This window comes from Trichechus manatus, unplaced genomic scaffold, assembly GCF_000243295.1.
Source record: "Trichechus manatus latirostris isolate Lorelei unplaced genomic scaffold, TriManLat1.0 scaffold00005, whole genome shotgun sequence".
Lineage (NCBI taxonomy): Eukaryota > Metazoa > Chordata > Mammalia > Sirenia > Trichechidae > Trichechus > Trichechus manatus.
The window spans coordinates 23,538,680-23,552,506 of record NW_004443941.1 but is presented as its reverse complement, the minus strand read 5'-3'; the positions used below and the strand labels follow the sequence as shown (position 1 = coordinate 23,552,506).

The 13,827-nt window shown below is 43.0% G+C and overlaps 1 protein-coding gene across 1 annotated transcript in view; it reads left to right on the top strand.

Moving 5' to 3' along the window:
• The window catches only part of TMEM178A (transmembrane protein 178A), a 75,298-nt gene extending 66,319 nt beyond the window's left edge, over positions 1–8,979 (top strand). The window contains exon 4 of the mRNA XM_004369534.1: positions 8,000–8,979. Coding sequence (XP_004369591.1) covers positions 8,000–8,241 — 242 coding nt within the window. The 3' untranslated portion in view covers positions 8,242–8,979. The remainder of the gene's footprint in view (positions 1–7,999) is intronic.
• Positions 8,980–13,827: the final 4,848 nt, after the last annotated feature.

Sequence of the window (13,827 nt, the reverse complement as noted above, 5' to 3'; positions counted from 1 at the left end):
AGGGAACACAACAGAGTCCCTGATGGAGCAGGAGAAAGGTGGGGTGCGGAACTCAAATTCTAGTAAGAAGACCAGACTTAATGGTCTGGCAGAGACTGGAGGAACCCCAGAAAGCATGGCCCCTGGATTCTCTATCAGCCCAGAACTAAAACAATTTCCAAGGCCAACTCTTCAGACAGGGATTGGACCAGACTGTGGGACATAAAGTGATACTCGTGAGGAGTGTGCCTCTTAGCGCAAGTAGATACAAGAGACTAAATGGGCAGCTTCTGTCCGGAGGTGAGATGGGAAGGCAGAAAGGGTTAGGAGCTGGTTGAATGGACATGGGGAAGCAGAGTTGGAAAGGAGGAGTGTGCTGTCACAGTATGGGGAGAGCAGTTAGGGTCACATAACAATGTATGTATAAATTTTTGTATGGGAAAAAAAAATGAAAAAACCCTATGGAGCAGTTCTACTCTGCACACATAGGGTTGCAACTAACAACAGCAGCAACCTGTAAGGTTACACAGACAGCCACAGAGGTGCCCCCAGAGGACCGAGGGAATAAGACACTCATCCTACAGCTTTAAGCTTCCGCCCATTTGTAGACCACGCTGCTTTCAGGGCACTGTGAACACACATTTTCATAAATCTTAACTTAAGCAGTCTATTAGATTGCACTAATTAGTATACTTGGAATTGTAAAGATAAATATTTTTTAAAGGGCTAATTTATTCATTGCAAACATTTTAAAATACAATTCTTAAGTTTCTGTTTTAGAATTTAAATTTTTCTTTTAATATCCTGGAGCCTCAAAAAGTGAATTGAGCATGGGCCTTCCTGGGTGGGGGCTTCACTGTGCACGGGACCATTCCCCTTCACGGGCTGTGCCCTGATCTGCCAGTGCCCATCTGGAAGAGAACACACAGCTTGCCGCACTCCCGAGGCAGGGCCGTCCAGTGAGCATGGTGTCAGGAGACAAAGAAGGGACATAGTCCAGGCAGCCCCAGCAAAGTGTCAGGGGCAGCTAACACCTGCACTGGGCTATCCAGTCCTTTGCTTTAATGCATTCGAATAATAATAAAAAAAAGACCCCACTGTAGAGGGTCTATTGAATTATCTAGGCTATCCGTTGATTATAACCTAAAAATATAGGTCCCTAATGCCTTATCTGAAACCCTTGGGGCCAGACAGTTTTGAAATTCAGGATTTAAAAATTTTCATTTTCAGGATTTAAAAATTTTCATTTTAGAAAGGTAACATGGAGCAGCCATCCTACCTTATCTAACTCTCTCAGCGAGTCTGGGGCATCGGCTTGAAATCCAATACATTGACATTCCTACAGCAAAGCGTATGAATAGTCACACTGAGTGGATCAATAAAAACTATACATAGCCTTACTTCAGGTTGGGTCAGGCTTCGCCCCGAAATGAGATTGCGGCAATCTTTCAGGAAAATATCTGATGTGTTTCGGATTCTGGAATTGTAGTTTGTAGATCTGTGATTTTTTTTTTTTTTTAAGTTTTTTCTGTCTCTATTAGTCTTGCCCAGTTATTTAGTTAAGACAACGCAGGAATGGCTTTTTGAGCAATCTGTGTGAAAAGTAGCACCAGGCATTTTCGCTGGGAGAGCAAAGAGATCAGAATGATGGGCAGGGACTATCTTCTGAAGGAATGAAAAAAAAATCAAAGTTTATGCCTTTGGGTGGTGCAGTTCTGCTATTTATCAAGCAGGCTAACCAGGGTGAAGCGACTTCCACTTCTTTCAGCCTTTTAAGCACATCAAATGATGGTGGCCCAAAGAGTGGGCCAGTTACCCTAATTACATCTCACCAGCTGGCCACAGGCACCGTGAAGATTCTAGGGATGGAAATGAGCTTGATGATCTGGGATGGTAGTCTAAATTTACTTTTGTCCTGATCCGAAAATATCCCTTCTAGCTCTGTAATTCTGGGATTTTATGGTACGTTCTAATTAAGAATATTGGCAGAAAACCTTTTAATATTTTATAAGAAAAGTAGATGTGTATTGGCTTTTCAGGGAACTAGTAATTCGTCACTCTTTTGAAGATGCTACCAACAATAGCTAGGACCGTCCTCGGACTCAGGAACTCCTCTCTCCCCCAGGGCTACCAGCTGCGCTGAGTATCCAGGTGAGCCGCTGATAACTACAGGCCAGTCAGGGGAGAAGCAAAAGGAAGGGCAAGCCTAAGAGAACAGTGAAGGAGAGGCAACCTCTCTTCCTGTGGATCGTCAGAAAGGCCCATTAGATTCTTAGCTTTTTGAATGCAAACAAACAAACAAACACCAAACCCACTGCCTTTTGGTTGATTGCGACTCATAGCGAGCCTATAGGACAGAGTAGAACTGCCCTATAGGGTTTCCAGGGAGCAACTGGTGGATTTGAACTGCCAACCTTTTGGTTAGCGGCCCTATCTCTTAACCACTACACCACCAGGGCTCTTTTGAATACAAGGTGTACCTTAATTATCTTTTTAAACATACCCCTTTACATGCCTTTCACATGTTGTTGTTGGGTGCCGTCAAGTCAATTCCTACTCATAGTGACCCTATATGCTGCACAGGGTTTCCTAGGCGGTAATTTTTATGGGAGCAGATCGCCAGAGCTTTTCTCCCATGGAGTGGCTGGTGGATTCGAACCACCAGCCTTTTAGCTGGCAGCTGAGCACTTAACCACTGCCCCACCAGGGCTAATGTGTGCTAATTAGAAGGCTACTGATGAAGATGCAGCATTATCTGAAATAACTTGCTGCTAGGTAAGTCCTACAGGCGACTTAAATGGTATTATGTTTTTGTTAGGTGCTGTCCCTTCGCTTCCGACTTAGAGTGACCCCATGTACAACAGAACGAAACACTGCCCGGTCCTGCGCCATCCTCACAATCGTTGCTATGCTTGAGCCTATTGTTGCAGCCACTGTGTCAGTCCATCTCGTTGAGGGTCTTCCTCTTTTTCGCTCACCCTCTACTTTACCAAGCATGATGCCCTTCTCCAGAGACTGATCCCTTCTGATAACACATCCAAAGCACACGAAACAAAGTTTCGCCATCCTCGCTTCTAAGGAGCATTCTGGCTGTACTTCTACCAAGACAGATTTGTTTGTTCTTCTGGCAGTCCATGGTATAGACAATATTCTTCACCAACACCATAATTCAAAGGCATTAATTCTTCTTCAGTCTTCTTTTTAAAGTGTTAAAAACCAAAGATGTCACCTTGACGACTCATCGCCTCATATGCATGTGAAAGCTGGACAATGAATAAGAAAGTGGTATTGCACCAACAGCTAACTTGGGAGGAACTGACTGTTAGGCTGGAGCCCTGGTGGCCCGGTGGTTAAGAGCTCAGGCTGCTAACCAAAAAGGTCAGCAGTTCGAATCCACCAGCTGTTCTTGGAAACCCTATGGGACAGTTCTACCCTGCCCTATAGGGTCGCTAAGAGTCAGAATCGACTCGACAGCAGGTTTTATGTGCTCAGCTCTGTTAGACATTGTGAGGAGTTTACAGGAAGTCCAGGAGGTCACTACTACCTTTACCTGAGCTGCATGCTGGGAAGTGGGGTGGAAAGAACACTTTGGGTTCCTGACCACGTCAATGGCAAACCAATTATGGCTGTGACCAACAATAACTCATTAAACTAAGCTACCTATAAGATAATCAGAACTGGGTCTAGAACGCAGTAGATAATAAATAATTGTTGGATAATGGATTAAATAACATTTAAAATAGTAAAATCTTGCCAAGACCTATAAAAGGGATAGAAATACATTTCATACTTCGATGGTATGTCAGTACTGTAAGATGTGGGTATACAGCCTAAAATAGAGTTCCACTAGTATCAGAATTGACTTAAAGCTAATAATCCAGCTAGAACAACCATGCTTACATCATTAAAATGACACCTTTTCCTCATGTCTTAGAATTTAGAAGGATTTTTTTTTTTTTTAAATACTTTGAGTGGACTAGGCTTTTTTTTTTTTTTTAATCTTGTTGGAAAAGTTGAAAATGATTCTTTGTCTCCTCTCAGCACCTTTCTCTGTAATAAGTGGAAACAGTGCTGCCCATCCCCCAAATACTAGTGTGGCCACTATGCATTTGCAAACTTTCTTAGAGATGTGAGGGTCTCAGAGCAGGGGGTTCTTAGGCATGCTCTCCTTGTTAATCTTTTCTCCTTTTCTCTTAGAACAACGTCAGGAACATCTTGGAAGGAGAAAAGATGTCACTGACAGGCAGCCTGTAGGGGCTTTTGTGGGGAGGGGAAAGGGCAGAGAGGGCATGTTTGTGGGCCGATAGTCACCCTCTTCACCACCCTTAGCTGCGTGAATAAAGACAGCAGGAAATAAAGCAAGTGTTTGCCAGGAAGTTTTGATGAGGGCCTGTCTTAGTCATCTACTGCTGCTATAACAGAAATACCACCAGTGGATGGCTTTTAACAAAGAGAAAATCATTATCTCACAGTCTAGTAGGCTCCAAATCCAAATTCAGGGCATCAGTTCCAGGGGAAGGCTTTCTCCCCCTCTGTCGACTCTGGAGGAAGGTCCTTGTGGTGCATCAGTCTCCCCTTGGTCTGGGAGCATCTCATCTCAGGAACCTCAGGTCCAAAGGACGCCCTCTGCTCCCGGCACTCTATGAGGTCCCCGACTCTCTGCTTGCTTCCCTTTCATCTCTTATAAGATAAAAGGTGGTGCAGACCACACCCTAGGGAAACTCCCTTTACACTGGATCAGGGATGTGACCTTAGTAAGGGTGTTACAATCTCACCCTAATCCTCTGTATCATAAAATTACAATCACAAAATGGAAGACAACCACACAATACTGGGAATCATAGCCTAGCCAAATTGATACACACATTTTTTGGGGGATATAATTCAATCCATGACAGGGCCCTATTCCCAAAAGGACTTAAGTGGCACAGAGATGCATATAATATTTCCAGATAAAATAAATGCAAAATAGAATAAGACAAAGGAACAGTCAGGTCTGCAAGGTAAAATGGGTCCAGGAGTGGAATTAGCAAAAAGCATGCCATCAAGTCCCGTACTTTTGCTTGTGGTCGACCACAGATTTAGCTTAAGGGAGCTTTGGCTCTCTGGCTTTCGAGCAAAGAAAGAAATTCTATTAGTGACACTGTGTTCAGTGTCCATGAGGTAAGCACACACCAAGTGCTGGGAGAAGCATAACCCTTCATGCATGACTAAGGGCAGAGGGAAGTCTTCCTCCTGGTGATGTCCTCAGGTTAGGTGGTTTCTTATAATGTCTTTCTGCTCAGTATGAACTAGTGGTGGAGGAGAGATGCTAATAAAATCAATGCTTAGAGTAAAATTAAAGGGAGTTTATGCAGAAGGAAACATATGGATGACATTCCATTTTTTATGTAGTTGCATAACACTAAGTCCTAGACTCACTAGAAGTTTGGGGAAATGTTCTTACTTCATGCCATATTTTGGAACAGAATCACAGAAAGTCGATGCTTTATGGGACTTCAGTAACCAAGCCCCCATTTCTTTTTTTTCCTGGATGAAGGAACTATGGTCCAGAGAGGTTATATGATTCGAAGGGTGTACAGTGAGTCAGTAGTGGAGCTAGAGACTAGAATACGTGGTTCCTGCATCCCAGTCCCATGCGTTTGGACATCAAGGGATGCTTAAAAGTCCAAGTTTGAACTCACGCTTTCAGAGGTCATTAAAACCATGTTACTTGTAAAAATCCTTGCTTTTAAGCGCTCAGCTCCGTGCAGGCAATTAAATGCAGACTAGAGATTTTTTTTTTCTTCCTGTGAACAGGTCGTTGATCTACTATTATATTTTACCTGTTGATACTCCAGAGATCGGTTTGTTCTATCACGAGCATTTATTGAAAAGACCTTGTTATGTATAAACATTGTGTTTGTTTTGGTCCCAGTGAAAACGTACATTCATGTGGATAAGAACATTTGCTCTTCATGAGGTTTGAAAATAGCAATGTATTCTTTTTTGAATGGTCCATTTCTTTATGAAAGAGATAGTTCCATCCTGACCTTTCTTTTGGAGAACTCAGAGTGATGTGTTTGTTGTAATACTCTGGAGCAAGAAGTAGGAAGATAATATTTTATTCTTTCTAAAAAACAGAATCACTTTAGAGTTTAAAAACAGAATTAGGCAAATAGTAGGAAATATCAAATTGTCTCAGATCGAGTGTCCTTTTAATTTAGAACGTTCTTTTTTTCTTTCTTTTGAAATGCACATTTAGAAAAGGACTCAGGCGATGTGCCCTTACACGGCTTGATGGAGACAAAATTCTAGCCATTAAAATGGCGTTAAGGTGATCTTTATTTTCTCTGAATTGCAACCTTCTCAAAGCTTGTTTTTTCTGCTAGCGCTTCTGATCCCCAACGTTATATATTAAAAAAACAAAATGTGGGATTTGTTACTTTGAGCCCTTTGCTTCTGGTTTCCAAATCTGTGTCTGTTTCCTACAGGGATCTGCATATATCCCTAAGGATGCCAAAGCAATTTCCCAGCAAATAGACGTACACATTGTATACAGGGTAAACCAGAATATAAAGAAGAGATGTGGCCGTCTGTGTAGGACTCAAAACACAACTGGGCATTCTGATACTGGATTGTGTGCCCGTTTCTGTTTTCATCAGCCACGTTCAGCTCAGCAGCTGCCTCGTTCCGATCCCAGGTCTATCCAAAAGGAGCATTTGGGGGCCGGGGCGTTCTGTGATGGTGGAACAGAAGCAACTCCATTCCTGGAGCATCACTTGAATCACTCAAAATCCTGTGTTTTGGGCTCAGGAAGCATTTTTATCAGCATCCTGTTTTCCGGGTCTGGAAGGACAATTACGCAGACATTCGTTGGTATAAAAAAGTAAAATTTAAATTGCCTTCATTCGGAATGGTTGAGATATATGATCTCCTTCTCAGCTATTTTACATCAGTGCCATTTAAGGAGCCCTGGTGGTAGTGGTTAAAGCGCCGGACTGCTAACCCAAGGGTCGGGGGTTGGACGCCACCACAGGCTCCGTGGGAGGAAGATCTGGCAGCCGGCTTCGCCCGAGATTTACAGCCTTGGAAACTGTATAGGGTCGCTATGAGTTGGAATCGACTCTAGGGCAGTGGGTTTTTTTAAAATTCATTCATTTATTCAAAAAACGATTTGAGGGTTTAGTGTGTGCCAGTCTCTGTGCCTTAAAAACTGATTTAGCCATTTGTAAAAGCTCATTTAAAGTATTTATAAAACTAGTTGCCGTCGAGTTGACTCCGACTCATGGTGACCCCAGGTGTTTTGGAGTAGAACTGTGTTCCATAGGGTTTTCAAGGCTGTGACCTTTTGGAAGGAGATCTCCAGGCCTTTCTTCTGAGGCACTTCTGCTTCTATAAAGATTACAGCAAGAAAACCCTATAGGGCATTTCTGCTCTGTCACATGTGGTCGCTATGAGTCAGAATTGACTCGATGGCACCCAACGGTAACAGCATTGTTTTAAAAAATGAAAAACAAAAATAAATTCAGTATAAATACCACTCCAGGAAAATAATTCTGAATAATTAAAGTTATCAGAATAGTCCTCTATCTTTTTCACAAGGAGCCCTGGTGGTGCAGTGGTTAAGCGCTCAGCTACTAACTCAAAGGTCCACAGTTCGAACCCACCAGCCACTCTGTGGGAGAAAGATGTGGCAGTCTGTTTCCATAAAGATTACAGCTTTGGAAAACCTACAGGGCAGTTCTAGTCTGTCTTATAGGGTCTCTGTGAGTTGGAATCAACTGGATGGCAATGGGTCCAGGTTTTTTTTTTTTTTGGGATCTTTTTCATTCCAGTACCTAGTATAGTGTTTGGTACTTGGAAGTTTTGTCAATGCTTGTTGAATGAATGAATTGAAGTAAAAGACTTACAGATTCTTTATTAAGTTGGAGTGACCGTCCTGTTGGCTGATCTGATGTTCACAAAAGCCAGTCTGGCATTTGCCTTGAAATAGACAAAACTGTAACCATTCATTCTGTTCTCTTTGTATTATTTATAGGCATATTTTGCACCATTTCCCTCTGCACTTATGCTGCCAGTATCTCTTATGATCTGAACCGGCTCCCAAAGCTGATTTATAGCCTGCCTGATGATGTGGAACACGGCTACAGCTGGTCTATCTTTTGTGCCTGGTGCAGTTTAGGCTTTATTGTGGCAGCTGGAGGTCTCTGCATCGCTTATCCGTTTATTAGCCGGACCAAGATTGCACATCTAAAGTCTGGCCGGGACTCCACTGTCTGACTTTCCACCAGCAAGTTCACTGCTCAGTGGCCCGGCCACAGTGCAGACTGCTCCTGAGGGGAGAGAGCCGGTGCTCACATCAGGATCCCAAGCACAAAGCGATGAAAACATTCCAGCCTGTTGCCTGCCAGCCCTTCCTGGATGACTGATATAAAATCATGCAAAACCTCTCAACCTTTCCAAGGACAAGAATACTGTGGATTCAAGTGCTTTAATGACTATTTATGCTTTGACTGTGTGAAGTGGGGAGCAGTGCCATGGACTATTTCTAGGTTTAGAAAAGAGGAGACGGTAATGGAAAACTTTGTACGGTTTCCATTTATTTCAGCAAGTTTGTATATAACAATCACCTGAGAGTCATTTCTATTTGCAAAATAATTCATAACAAAGCGAGTACCATTTTCTTGTCTTTGTACCATGCTTGGTTCAATTTTAATGCATCTTCAGAACTTGTCCTGATGGTGTCTTGTTGCAATCAGCACCAAATACTTGTGCATTATTTGTGGCTGTTCCTTGTCACAGGAAGATTCTTCTTCTGTTGCCTTATTGTTATTATTTTTAATTGAAGTCTCTTCTCTGTCTTTGTACTGGACTCAAAATCACACGATTAAACAGACCCACCGTGTATAAGAGCTATTCCGTGACACTCTGCAGTATTGTTTGAAATTGTGTCTGTTGCCCCACTTCTGTCTTTTTATGTTAACTGCATTTCTGCATTAAATGACTGCCCCCTTGTTAGTCTGGGTGTGTTTTCCGACGTCTTTAGTTGCGTCCAAGGTCTCCCTAGCTATACTAACAGATGAGAACGCCCCTGTTTTAATAAGACTCTTAATCAGATTTACTGATTGCTTTATTTCAATTAGGTTGGTTATCAGCATTTGTCTTTTGCAGCAACCACACGCTTGCTCCTGATAAAGATGTAGTTTTCTTCTTTATCTTTAAACCTTACTGTACCATTCTAAATTTTCTCTTTCCTTCCTTTTTTTTTTTTTTTTTTTTGTTTACCCTCTGCCTGGTATTTATCCAGTGATAAGGATCCATGGTCCCTGGTCCTCCTAGGCTGTGGTTTTCAATCTTGGCTACACGTTAGAATTGCCTGAGAAATTTTAACCACGCCTGAGCTAGGCCCTACCCCAGACCAATTAACTCAGAGTCTCTACAGCTGGGTTTGGGCTTGAGTGCTTTTGGGAAAAACTTACCAGCTGATTCTGCTGTGCAGTCAGAGTGGAGAGCTGTGGTTGGCCCAGAGCTGTGATTATATCCTTGGTAAAAAATCCAACCCACTGCCATCGAATTGATTCTCATAGCAACCCTGTAGGACAAGGTAGAACTGCCCCATAGGTTTTCCAAGGCTGTAAATCTTTTTATGGAAGCAGACTGCCACATCTTCCTCCCGCAGAGCGGCTGGTGAGTTCCAACCGCCAAACTTTCGACCTTTCAGTTAGTAGGTGATCACTTTAACCACTGCACCACCAGGGCTCCTTCATTTCCTTGGTACCAAAAAACAAAACAAAATGAAACAAAATCCGTTGCCATCAAGTCGATTCCAACTCATAGTGATTCTATAGGACAGAATAGAACTGCCCCATAGCGTTTCCAAGGGTTGGCTGGTGGATTCGAACTGCCAGCCTTTTGGTTAGCAGCCAAGCTCTTTCATTTTGTAAGTAGCTAACACTTATTTAGCACTTATGTGGCGTAGTGGCTATGGCTGCTAACCAAAATGTCGGCAGTTCAAATCTACCAGGAGCTCCTTGGAAATTGGGGCAGATGTACTCTGTCCTATAGGGTTGCTATGAGTCAGAATCAACTCGACAGTAATGGGTTTGTTTTTGGTTTATGTGCCAGGAGGAGCCCCGGTGGTGCAGTCTTTAAGAGCTTGGCTACTAACCAAAAGGTCAGCAATTCGAATCCACCAGCTGCTCCTCGGAAACCCTATGGGGAAGTTCTACTCTGTCCTGTAGGGTTGCTATGAGTCAGAATCAACTCAATGGCAAGAGATTTGGGTTTTGGGTATTTGCCAGGAGGGGGCAATGATGGTTCAGTGTAGAATTCTCACTTTCCATGAGGAAACCCAGTTCTGTTTCTGGCCAATGTACCTCATGCACTGCTTCCACCTGTCAGTGGAAGCTATGATGCTGAACAGGTGTCAGCAGAGCTTCCAGACTAAGATGGACTAGGAAGGAAGGCCTGGCAATCTACTTCCAAAAATCGGCCAATGAAAGCCCTATGGATCACAATGCATTGAGTGGCGCAGGACGAGTTAACGACTGCCTCAATGGCAGCTAATGACAACAACAAATGTGCCAGGAACTTGACTAAATTTTTCCAGGTATTATTTCATTTAATCCTCTCAAAAGCTTTAGGAGGTGGATATTGATTTTCTTGTTAAGGGAACTGAGGACCAGACATAACTGTAATAATAGAGCTGTGTTCTTTTTACACTAGGGAGTTTGCATAGATGGGAGCTTTCCAAACAGAAAGGAAGGAAGGAAGGTAGGGAGGGAGGAAAAAAGAAGGAAGGAGGGAAAAGAAAATTACCACAGTATCCAGCCCTTTATCCAAGAAAGCACTTGAAGTATTTGCCTCATTTTTTCTCAATCATTTTCCTATGAATGCATACAGGACAAAAGTTAAAATACTTCCATTGTGTCTCTTTATCTTTAAATGGAAGGGTGGGCACTAGCTGACCTCTTAGCTTTCCCTTTTAACTCCAACATTATTCTTTCTTCTACATGTGTGATAAACAGGCTCGGTAAAATTGGTGAAAATGCCATGTCCAGAAGTAAGACACTGTTTTAGATTTTTATTTGGTAAAAGGTACTTTTTTTTCTCTTTCTTCTTTATAAAAAATGGATTTGCTACTCATAAAGGGTAATGGTCATCTACCCCCAAAGGATGATGTCTGATTTCACAGGGACAGTGTCCACATATTGTCAGGTAGGCCTTTAGAGGAGCGTTGATGATCCCAGTGGCCACACAAGCACTCACTCCCTGGGTCCAGGCATGGCCGAGACTTGTGGGTACACTTACTGGCAGGCTCCCAGGCCTGTTTAATAAACCAATTCCACTGGATGAGATCACAGACCCACATAAGGGGGCAATTATTTTCATTTATTACTTACGTGGGAAATTCTCAAAGCTGGAGAGCTCTTTCTTTGAAGTCTTCTTTAAAGATTCCCCACAGAAAATGTCAAGACTCTTGAATATTTATATTCCAACCACTGAAGCAGTGTCTGAGTGAGCGACTTTTGAAGTTTCAGAGAAGCTTCTTGGGAGTTTGAGGTGAGAATGGAAGAAAGCCTCACAGGGACAGAAGGTTGAAGGGTTCACACACCAGAAAAAATTTGCCCAGAAGCCAGGGGAGTTCCATTAGGATTCAGGCATCTGCTGGCAACAACTGAGCCTCCCCTGCCTTCCAGCCAAACAAGCTGGGAGCAAGGAGTGATGTGCCCGAGGTTCCTTGCTTGCTATTTATTGTCACTGAAGCATGAGCAAATGTTGCCAGCACTGGACATTTGGCCTCTGGTCCTTGGGCTTCTCTTCAGGATATTCTCTTAATTGGTTTGTGAGCAAAGAGTGATTGAAATGGTTGCACAGTACTGTAGAGGCAGAATAATTTATTGAGATAATTTGTTTGTTTTCCACATGTTCTCCGCATCCCAGTCCTAGTTCCATGCGTGCAGCCAGACTTTGTATTTCTTTGCCTCAGGGATAAAGTAGAGGTGGCTGAGCTCACTGAAGTGACCGTGCAGCGTGTCCAGAAGGACAGGCCAGAGGAGGGACTTCGCGGCCTAGAAGTGCTCAGGGGCAGCCCAGAAACAGAGACCAGGATGGAGACCACACTCCCTGAAGGTATCGGGACTTCAGAGAGGATGGCTGTAAGGGAGCGCCCAGGATTCTGGGGTCCCTGGTACAGTGACTCTCATGCCCAATCATGGTTCCAAAGCAGCAGAACCAATGGGCTGGAAAAGACCAAGCTTTAGAACAGTGGGCTTCTCAGTGGTAACCAGTCTAAGCTTTGAAAGGCCCAGGGATTTTGGTACAACTGTGTGTGTGTGTGTGTCCTGAATAATGACTGAGAGCAAATTCCCTCAGTCCTGCAAGATAAGGCTCTGAATAGAAAGTAGCAGATTTACAGGAAAATGTTTAAATGTCTATTTCTTGAACACATGGGATTGTAGACTAAGAATCATGCCCATCTGCCATATGTAGACAGCATTTACCTCTCCCCAAAAATCCCCATACGTTTACTCAAAATCTCAACGAAATAATCAGACGCCCCTCCTTTGAACAGCGCTGTCCTCAGCAATTTGGGATTGTTGTCTCTCATTGTCTTGGATTAGATGCTGTATTAGAACCGCTGAGACCCTTCGGAGAGAAGCCTGCCCTCTCCTTAGTAGCTGAGCGCTTAACCATTGCATTGCCAGGTCTCCTTCTTTTGAACATACTACACTGCTTTAACCCCTTTCCTGATCAGTTGCATGCCACATGCTAATTGACTGTTCACCCCTAACTAGATCATAGACTCTTGCAAGGTGGACACTGTCTTGTTTGTACTTTGTCTCCAGTGCTTAGCCCAGTGCCTGGCAGACAGCAAGTGTTCTTAAGTATCTGTGGGATGAATGAATGAATGAATTGAGAGCCACAGAGATAAACTCTCATCTTCCCTGGACAGAACTGACTCCCTTAGCACCAATTTTAGGGAACCATAAAAAATATACAGTAGTATGAGGAGGCTAAATGGAATGAGACTATAGCTTGGCAAGCAAGTAAGCCTCATTAGAATAATTAAAGGGACTATTAACCCAAACTAACGCAGACATAACTTGAAATGTGTTATGAACCAAGTACTATGGAACATTTATTTGATGGCTCAAATATTATTAAGTTAGTAACCTCAATATGGTTCTACACCTCGATTTAAAGCCTTCCCATTTATGTACGGGTGTATTTTAAATCTCTAATTGGAATTCTGAAAGGAATGCTTTAGAAATGACTTCCTTTGAATGCAAATGTATACACTGACCAAGAGCCCTTTGAATTTGCATTTGACTTTCTCCAGAGAGTCTCATCCTTTGACTAGAAGGTTCTTCTTGCTGCTGGACAACCACAAATGCTTGAAGATGCTAAGGGCACCCAGTTGCTCAGAGGAAATTCTCTGCATCCTGAGAATTTGGCTATCCAATATATTTCCTCTCAATATGCAATCTATATTTTGCCAGGCTTCAAAGCAAGATTTCTAACTGTTCTAAGACCTATTAGAAAATATCTGCCTGCAGCCTGCAGAAGGGGGAAAACAAATTGGTTGGCTATAAAAGAAGATACTTTTCTGCCTTTATTTTCTATTTTTGCTCCCCTTCAGAATTCACTATAAATATTTATTGCTGGCTATGTGTAAGGCCTGGAGCTATACATTGTTCTCTCTCAGGTCCCTAAGCAAATGTTTTGCAGAAGGCAGTATGGCTGGAGTGGAGGGAGCAAGGGGGCAGTGGTGCAGATGAGGCTGCCCAGATGGGCAGAGCCTTATCAGCCACTGTAAGGAGTCTGGGTTTTATTCTGGCGCTACAAAGCAATTAAGAGGTTTAA